The 10,201-nt window shown below is 30.1% G+C and overlaps 1 protein-coding gene across 1 annotated transcript in view; it reads left to right on the plus strand.

Moving 5' to 3' along the window:
* The window catches only part of LOC106464963 (putative sodium-coupled neutral amino acid transporter 10), a 64,018-nt gene that overhangs the window by 2,130 nt on the left and 51,687 nt on the right, over nt 1-10,201 (plus strand). Inside the window, 1 exon segment of the mRNA XM_022392772.1 lies at nt 7,290-7,394. Within this exon segment, the coding sequence (XP_022248480.1) occupies nt 7,302-7,394 (93 nt within the window). The 5' untranslated portion in view covers nt 7,290-7,301.

Genomic DNA, 10,201 nt, shown 5'->3' on the forward strand with positions numbered 1-10,201 from the left:
GTGTGTGTGTGTGTGTGTGTGTGTGTATATATATATATATATATAGGAGTCTTTGCATTAAAACAAGACAATCATAAAATCAAGGAATGCTGTAAAAATCACAGTGACTTGAAAAATAAAGCAAAGGTAAGTCTTTAATTATTAAATGGGAGAAATGTAGAATTATGCTGGTTTGCACACAAATATTGTGAACATGGTTATTTCCTCCCTTTTTTAATGATTTTCTGTTTCTTTGTTTTTAGATTAACTATATATGTATTTATTTGATGGAAACCAAGAGTTTAATTAAAAAATGTGAGCACCATGACAGTAGTTCCATAGGTCTAATTTTTGGATGTTTTGGGTTTTACAAGTCCTAACGTTATGGTTTCCATGGTTCAGGGAAGCTGGGAAATATCAGCAAATTTTATATTTTGTGTTTCCAATCTGGGAAACATCAGGGAACTTCATTTACAGACTAAAACTGGAAAAGTTGGTGAATTTGATGTGATTCGGTGATATTTCTAGGGCACAAACGATGAAAAAATAGATTATCATTAGTGCTGAAAAATAATCACACACACGTTAGTTCTGGCACATTTAGCACATCAGTATATGCATTTTTTATACATAAAAATTGTTTTACCTTCACTGATTTTTTTTACTGTTAAATGTCATAGAGAATGAAGGCAGACCATAACAGATTACATAAACAGGAGCTAGGCTAGAGCTCTGAACATGGCTTTTTTTGTCTTTGTAAATGTTATTGTCCTCATGAAGAATCATTTTACTGCAACTTAAAAAGCCCTTAACAAATCACTTTAGAAATATACTTTTTAAATTAAATATATTTTGATCTTACAAATTTTAGTGCATTAATAAAACAGTCTCCATGTTGGTACTTGTAGAAGGAACATATAATACCTTGAAAATGTTACTTCCCTGATACAATTGTGTATGAGAAATTTGGGAAATGGCCTGGCAGTTCAAAATATATAAAAAAATTACACAGGTTTGATGAGCTTTTAATTTATTTCATATCTGACCTTATATTTATTTGATTTATTATCAAAAATAACTATAATAATTTTATAGAATAATAATTTATAAGTAATTTAGAGTAACTTTGTTATAAACTAAAATATATATCACCAAGCATTGTGTATAGCACATGAATGTCATGATACATTGTACAGCTCTGATAGGTCAATAACAGGTGATATCTCCAAGAGACAGATAGAGTATCGCCAGTGACAGTTAAGGAAAACCCATATAAAGTAAAATATAAATGGCAATGTATAATATCTATAACTTGGAGATAAGTTTTGTAAAAAGAAATTAAATTAAAAATATATTGAAATATAGAATGTTTCACTGATAATAACTAATAATATGGTATGTGTAAGAATCTGAGAATATTCGTTATTCGTGAATATTTGTAGAAACAGTGAAATTTGCTCTGGGGAATAATTGAATGCATAATTTTTGCCTAGTAATCTATGATTTAATGTATTGGATATCTGAGTAACATATTAGGAAAATGTACTGTTTATCGAGCAACAAACAGAATGCTAGGGACAGGATAGAATAAAGGTTGGAGGTAAAAATGAATATGTGCATCTTTATAGAATTGGATTAATAGTTTTGTTATTGTTTTGAAACTATGGACTTTCAGACCACAGTACGCTCTTTTAGATTGAAATATTTATTATCATGGAGATTGTGTAGTGTTAGTTTCTAGTGTGTTTAAAATGGGCAATGTGTTAGTGTTTGCCTTGGTGTCTAAGTTCAAGGACTGTACCAGAATAAAAATAATGTGAGTAGTTTTAGTAAAAGTTTTATTTAGTAGCAATTTTTACTTAATGTAACAAGCATCGTTGTGTAATCCAAAATGAAAAACTTTGCACTTAAGTGGTGAAATACTGTAATGAACTATCATTTTTAGGTGACATATTTGTGTTTGTGCCAGTTACCGTAGCCTTTATGAGTACGATTGTAAATCATTATGGTTTAGGATTATAGTGCAACTATAAATGCTGTGAATGTTTTATCAGTAGGTCTGAATCCTTGTATGAAGTGTCCTGTATGTATAATTAGAATTTACAATTAATTATTTGTGAGTATAGTCTGGCAATCTTGTGGGCAACAAAACTTTTGTAAACCAGCAAGTATTTTTAGTAATGTGATCAATAGATAATGATATGTAGTCACTATAATTATAAGATTTCAGTACATTTAATTTGGATGTACTGCATACACACACAGTTTCAAAGCATGTATGAGATTAATACAATGTACTCTGGATTAGTGGGTGATTTTGTTAATGTGTACAATTATTTTATAGATATTGAAATTCTGAGTTTACTCATCAATATTGTTATCAACTCAAAGTTATTTAAATTTTTGAGAATGTGCACATATCATAAAATATTGTTTTAATAAATATTTGACACATGAGAAGTGTACTTGTTAAAAAATCTTTCATTTTACAACAGTAAACAAGTTTCTTCCTTGTTTTGGAAGTCAAAATGTAATATCACACCTTAAAATCTGTAGTGTTCTTTATGTTGTAATAATGTTTTTGGGACTTAAAATTAAAAGATGTAATTGATATGCACAATCATGAAACAAATGGCTAAATTGTCTTTGTTATGTATATTCTGATAAAGTATAAATAATTTGATAATTGTGTGTCTAATCATACTAAAACTTTGCAACATGACATTTAAGTAAAATGTGACTTCTTAATAATTAATACAACCTGTCTTGTCTTTACTAAACAATACATGAATATTAATTTGCAATTACATATATTATTATAGGTCATAGTTCAATGATACACTACAAGCACAGTTCAAATGGTCAGGGAAAAGTCAAAATTTACCTTCTGCCTAAAATGTGGGAACCATGTAGCATAAACAGTATAGTAACGGACACTGAGGTTGTGTGACATGTACAAACAAATGTACCATATATTATATATGGAAGACCTTACATACATTGTAAATAAAAAAAACAACAGAAAATTATATTAATTTCCATCAGTGACAGTTTGCCTTTTGTCTGTTCGTAGAGTATTCAGAATCCCTTGTGTGTTGAGCAAAACACTGATTTTGGAGGATATTTAGCTTGTTGGTACCCTTATTTTCCAGTTTGCTCCACAGTTTTTGCATATGCTTTATGACTTTTCTTTGTTTAGATGTTGAATGGGGGATTTGTATACCTTTTATGCTTTCAAAGTGAAATTTTAAGTAATCTGCATGGATGTGGCACATTAGACATATTAGTTAGGTGTGCATAACCCAGAATATTGTGAGTGAGCAGTCATTTTGTGTCTATATTATTACTTGTCATTAACATAAGTTATGCCACAATTGCTCTTATCTTTTATTTATTTTCTTTTATGCATAAATTAAAATAATGAACTATAAAAAAATAAAGAAAAGTAAAACTAGTTATACATCTGGCTATGATTAGCAATGCTGGTGCCTCAGTTGCTCTTCATGGGAAATTAGGCTTGCTGATGCAGTTGACAAACATTTAGCCTCATTTTGGATCTAGTTGAATTTCATACTAGTAGCCCTCTGATTAGTCAAAAGTGAAATGAATGCAGTTGTGTTTATTACATAAAACATATGCATCAGAAAGACTAGTTCAGTAAAATATAGGCATACTCATAGATGTATGCGTCTGATAGAGTTAACAGATAAAAATGATAGGCATGCTACCTTGTCCACAATCTATTGTTTTTAGTAGGGGACACACTTAAAAAAAAAACAGCACAACTCTGGGCTTGTATTCTGTCAGAATGTATTTTTGATTAAAGTTACATGTATCAACTTATGGAATAATTTGTATTAGTTAGGATGTATGGATGTGAATGGTACAAATTCTTTGAATTTATTTTGTAGTTTACAGTAATTTTAACCCATTCATGTCTCTCTCTCCATTTTAGTAATTTCTTTGGAGACTATAGATAAATCTAGGAAAAAGTTTGTGCCTTGTAGGAAGAACTTTACCAGAAACTGGTTATATATGTATTATACATGTCATGAAATAATGCATATAGTTTAATTTCATTTGGTTCTAAAAGAACTAAAGTTTATGTTTTTACATTTAAAATAAATATATAAGCTGTTAGTAAACCAAAATGATGTTACCCTACTAGAAAGAGTTAGAAATATGTAAACTATTTATGTCAGTTAAATATACTTGGTTGAAAAGCATATGAATATAGAGACTAAAAAGTACAAAGACTACAAAACTTAGACTTACCAAATCTTGTGCCTATACATACATGTATAAACATAAATTCATACTTCATATACTAGTACCTTCATGTATGAGTGGGAACTGTAACTTAGCATTACAGGTTGTGCAAGGTAATTGGACATTTTTGGTGAATTGGATGTTGACTCAGGAAATATGGTGATGCAGTGGTATTATATAGCTGGTTGAAAAAAGTCTTCTCTGTTAAAACAGCTGTTGTGATAGGTGTAGAACTACCTTTCCATAAGGCTCATAGAAATATGTTACTTGAAGGTGCTACATAAAGCTGTCTTTCATTTAACATGGGCAGTGTAGATACAATAAAACTTGAGAGGAAGATGGGAGATGAAGAAGAAGATCATAGTCATCATCATTTTAATGTATGGCTTATTATTTCAAAAATGTGTTTGTAGTTTTGTTCAGTAATTTTCTTTCTTATGTATGTATGTATAGCATGTGCATGTACAGTGCCACAGTTTCAATGTACTGAATAGAATTTTTTTACTTAAATAGTATACTTATAATGGACTTTTAAGTGTAGTAAGTAAATCAGTATATGATAAAAAAAGGAAGTTTTGTTTGTATGAAGTTAAGCATGTTTCAAAGTATTTATATGACCTATTTGCAATAGTAATTTTGTCATTGAATTATTTTTATATGTAATTTATATAGTAAATATGTATGCATTATGTATATTTATATTTTTTCTTAGGAGTTTAATAAGCTGCAATGTGTAAATAAAACATTTTTTTAGAATAATTTCAATAGGGTTAAAGATAAGACTGATTCTCCAAGAAATTGATTTGTTTTATGTATAATATTTATATATATATTGTTTATACACTGTAAAAATGTTTAACAGGTGCTTGTGTTCAGAGTTAACAGGTTTTGGGTATGTTAAACATTAACTACAATTTTTTTAGGTTAGTTTAGCCTTATGACAGTTATATCAAACTTAGTTAAATACATTATGTATATTTTGTATAATGTTCAGAGGCCATGCTATGTTGTGAAAATTATGTTCTAGGGCCTTGAAAAACAAAATATGCCCTACAGAGAAATTGTCAAGTCGCACATAAAAACTAGTAATTTACAAAAAAAAAAAAAAGATGCAATAACAAGTATAGTTACAATTTGCATCTCGTGATATACCTTGAATCATTAGAAGCCTAGTATTTGGTATGCATATTAGTAAGTCTGTTTTTTTTTACTTCTTTTTTAGCTTACCTGTTGCCCAAAGAACATATGGTATGCAACCACCTGCCTTTCTAGCTTAATCAGCATAGCAAAATGCAAAGAAATGAAATAATTCTAGTGTTGCAGTAGCAAGCACATTTATGAAATAACTATATATATATCTGTAAAGGTATGCATTGATATGACTCATTTAAATGTCTCCGTCATTTTGCCTGTTGACATGAGTGAATTTTTCAACTTGATGAAACTCTTGTTGAAATTAAATGATAACATCTGTTTGCTACTTCAATATTAAAAAAACTTGTATATATATATAGGATGATTCAACTGTAGCTAGCCGATATTTATATTTTTTCTTTATGGACAACATTTGATTTGCAGCAGTAACAGTCATTGAATTTTTTTGTCAGTCTCTGTGCCATTCTTGTGTACTGTTCAAATGTACTTGTACATTAATCTGAAGCACATGGAACTTAAAAGTAACTACTACACTACTCTGAAGAGCTAACTTTTGGACTGCTCTGCATACATTCACTTGTAATCTCTTACACTTCTTGCTTTTTAGCATTTCTTACTTTAGTACAGATTCCAAGCATAGTGGTTACAGTTTCATATGCCCCACTTGGTGACACAGCAGTAACTTTGAGGGCTTATAATACAAAAATTATGGTTTGCTCCCTGTTGTTGGCACATCACCAACAGTGTAACATTATTATTATCAATAAGCAAATGAATCAGTTTGATATTTTATTTAGTTTGTGCATGAGATTCTTTTTATTGAGATGAAAGTAAAACAATAATGTTACCTGAAGTAAAAAAAAGGAAGATTTTAAAATGTAAATCTATTTTCTTAAGCTAATGAAGAAATGTTTATTATAGTAGAACAGTGTAAACAATGAATCCTGTAAAAAGTCCAGTTTTGAAAGTATTAAAATTAATTTTTAAATTTCACTTACCTTTGTTTTCATTTACAAATATTGGGTTAATCAGGAAGTTGTATGTCGTATTTATTGCATTTTACCTTTGAACATTATCTCTAAAGGAAGCTGTAGAGCATCTATTTATTAATATACTAGGTTGGAACACTACACTGTTTATATACTGTATTTGTCCTTAAAGCACTAAAATGGTTTTAATTCTGTACTGTACTGAGAGAATTTTAGGGATAATTATCTCTGTAAAAATTTTAAAAACCAGATGAAGCAGTTATGTTACTAGATATACAGTTCTTTTGTTTGTTGATTGAATATTGATTTAGTTACAGTAAAATATTGTAATGTAAACTTATTTTTGTATTAAAGATTTTAGGACTAATGTGTTCAGAGAGAATGATTTTTGAATATACTTTATTTATGTCAGTTTACAGCTCCATATCATAGTAATACCAACACTACATTACTGATAGTTGTGTTTATTCAGTATACTGTAACATGCATAGAACAGTAAGAATATACAAGGGCTAGTCATTGCATTGCCTATAACCATTGATGCTTGGAATCAATGGGGTGTTGGTCACTGTTGGATGACTGTTGATTGTCCACCTTGATATCACACAAACTCCTTCGTACTTAATTGTTGGCTATAAATAATATGGATCAAGGGACTCCTCATGCTGCAGGGTATTTTTCATCCATCTGAAGTGAACTGATGGAACATTGATTGTCAAAAGGGAAGGTGCGTGTCACTTGGCATTTTTCTCTCCATTAGAAAGATATATTTGGCAATTCCACTTTCTCTGGGGACATTTATATTGTTATTCTTATGGTAGGGCTTTGTAAGCATGTATGGTTATCAAGAGAATTAGATTGGCTTCAGTGAAACATTTAATTTGTTTTTTCTTTCAGGAAACCTTAAGTATGACATCAGTTGGTGCATTAGGGAATGTCATCAATCTAGGGAACAGTATAATTGGAGTTAGCATTCTTGCAATGCCATATTGTTTTAGCAAGGTATGTATTGTTAAAAATCCAGGACCAATATCAGAGTTTGAAAATAAAAAAACTGCTATGAACTACAGTGATCAAATGTTTTAAATGTTTTTTTTTTTATAAGTATCAGTGTCACTTCTACAACGTGCAAAGTATTACCCTCTTGTGTTTTGTTGCTGCATACGCTTTAATTTATTATAAACATGCTTTAGTAAACTTCTTATAAAGATAGGGTTTGCTTTTGTTTTATCTGCACAAAAACATGAATTTTGACAAAGAGCAATTACAAAGATTGAACTAAAACCAAACTAATTTCTTGTAGTGGAACTTTTGTTTTTTAATGTTTGCTGTAAAATAAACTACAGGAGACATACACAGACATATTTGGAATAAAATGCCCAATGAGTTAATTTATTTATTTAAATTTATCTTAGTAGTTGATAGTGTGGTAGGTCCCGAGTTTCTTAAAAATAGCAAATGTGTGAATAAAAACATTGCATTTAACTGATATATGTATGTAATGTGGCCATAGCACCAGTCTTGTATTTTGGCCGGGTACTCTGTTGATAGCCACGCAGTGAAGTCTTTATAATGTCCTTGCACATTTGCTGCTATAACAGTTAAGTTACCAATGCATTTCCTTATATCAGTTTTATAGAAGTTGAGAACCTCATTAGCAACTGAAGATTCGCTATTTATTTGCACAAGGAGTGTGCTTTTAAATGTATTCTGTTACATAAAATATTTCAACAGATCATTGATCTTTTGAAGTGAAATCTTGAGCTGTTTCACTTTGCACTTAGAACATCCCAACCTCTTTCACCTCATTTGCAACAGTCTTGTAAATTAACTGTTGTTTTAGAGATTGTTTCGATACCAGTATTAACTTTGGTTTTACAGATTGTTTCAATACCAGTATTAACTTTGGTTTTATAGATTGTTTCGATACTAATATTAACTGTTGTTTTAGAGATTGTTTCGATACCAGTATTAACTGTTGTTTTAGAGATTGTTTCAATACCAGTATTAAGTGTTGTTTTAGAGATTGTTTCGATACCAGTATTAACTGTTGTATTAGAGATTGTTTTGATACCAGTATTAACTGTTGTATTAGAGATTGTTTCGGTACCAGTATTAACTGTTGTATTAGAGATTGTTTCGGTACCAGTATTAACTGTTGTATTAGAGATTGTTTCGGTACCAGTATTAACTGTTGTATTAGAGATTGTTTCGGTACCAGTATTAACTGTTGTATTAGAGATTGTTTCGGTACCAGTATTAACTGTTGTATTAGAGATTGTTTCGATACCATTATTAACTGTTGTTTTAGAGATTGTTTCGATACCAGTATTAAATGTTGTATTAGAGAGTAAAGTTATGTAATCACTTCCGTGTTTTTGTTGACAAACGTTGTACTTGCTAAGTAGAGCAAACTATAAACTTGCCATTATGTAGAGAAAAATCCTTTACGTGTCTGCAACCTCTAATTTGTGTCTCCTGTAGCTGTGTCCACACTTGCCTATCACATTCACAGTGTATTTCATCCACCCCAGTACTTTCCACCTCTTTTGTACATGTTCTCGGTATACAAACATTTTATTAGTAAATTACTGATATCTTGCCATACTACACAAAGACTAATTAGTCCTATGCTGATGGTTCATAAAACTCATGAAATCAGTAAACATTTTGAGAGCAACAGAAAATTGAAAACTATTGAAAATAAACATGAAACAAATTATTATGTTCTTTTTTCTTTCTTTTCATTCCAAAAAGACAGATTTTCATGAAAAAAAGGAAATCCATGCTAAAATGTGTCATGTTGTATTGAGGCAGAGGTGTAATTACTCAATTTTCTTGGTTATTGATTTAGGTATTATATATATAGATAGTCAGTTATGTGAAATATCCACATATGAGAGGACCTACTCTATACAACTAGGCACTGGCCTAGGGTTTCCATCTGAACAATTCTAGAATAAAGAATACATTTGTTGATGTAAGATAATTTTCATCAAGTCAAGAACAGCTTTCAACAAACAATGATGCACCCTAATCCCATTCAATTTTTACCTGCTATGGAGCATTGCATTTTACTAATGAAAAAAGAATGATCTCCTAATAGGTGGAAGCCCTAAACTGACCCCAAATCTTTAATAAGTTATTTTTAATTTTTCTGAAACATTGGACATTTATCTGTCTCTAAAGGGGTAAGATGTATTTTCTGTACATTCCATTCTATTCAAAAGGTGTTTTTAACATAAACTTTTTACCCAGCTTATTAGGAATTTATTATTTAATTTCATATTAGGTAAGTTCAATCTCTACAATAATAATTTCATTCTGCATAGAGATAACTTTGTATGCATAATATCATTTTATTTGTTATACATTATTTGTGGTTATGTTTTTTGTTTAGTTTTTTTACATTTAATTTTTTATCACAATCATATAACTTGTTTTCTGTTTGGTTTTATACTTTAAGGTGCTCAGTAACATTTAGAAAAATTAAGTTTTAAGCTACTCTCTGAATGTTTTGGAGCAGAAGTATCACAACTGAAGAAACACACCAAAAAACTGATATTATCTAGATACTTGTTTGTTGGATGAAGTTTTCACTTTTTGCCCTCTCAGGCACGATGAGTTGATCATAGTTTGAGATGCAGTGGTGTAGCTAGCTGAATGTTCAGCTTAGGTTGTAGGTTACAAATTAGGAGTGCTTCCTTTTTTCTTACTCGTATACTAATACTTCTACTATAGTTCGTATTATTACTTACAGACTACTTTACTAGTACTACTGGTAGTTTAACTAACCTACCTAACGTACC

The sequence above is a fragment of the Limulus polyphemus genome, unplaced genomic scaffold (genome assembly GCF_000517525.1).
Source record: "Limulus polyphemus unplaced genomic scaffold, Limulus_polyphemus-2.1.2 Scaffold1794, whole genome shotgun sequence".
Classification (NCBI taxonomy): Eukaryota; Metazoa; Arthropoda; class Merostomata; order Xiphosura; family Limulidae; genus Limulus; species Limulus polyphemus.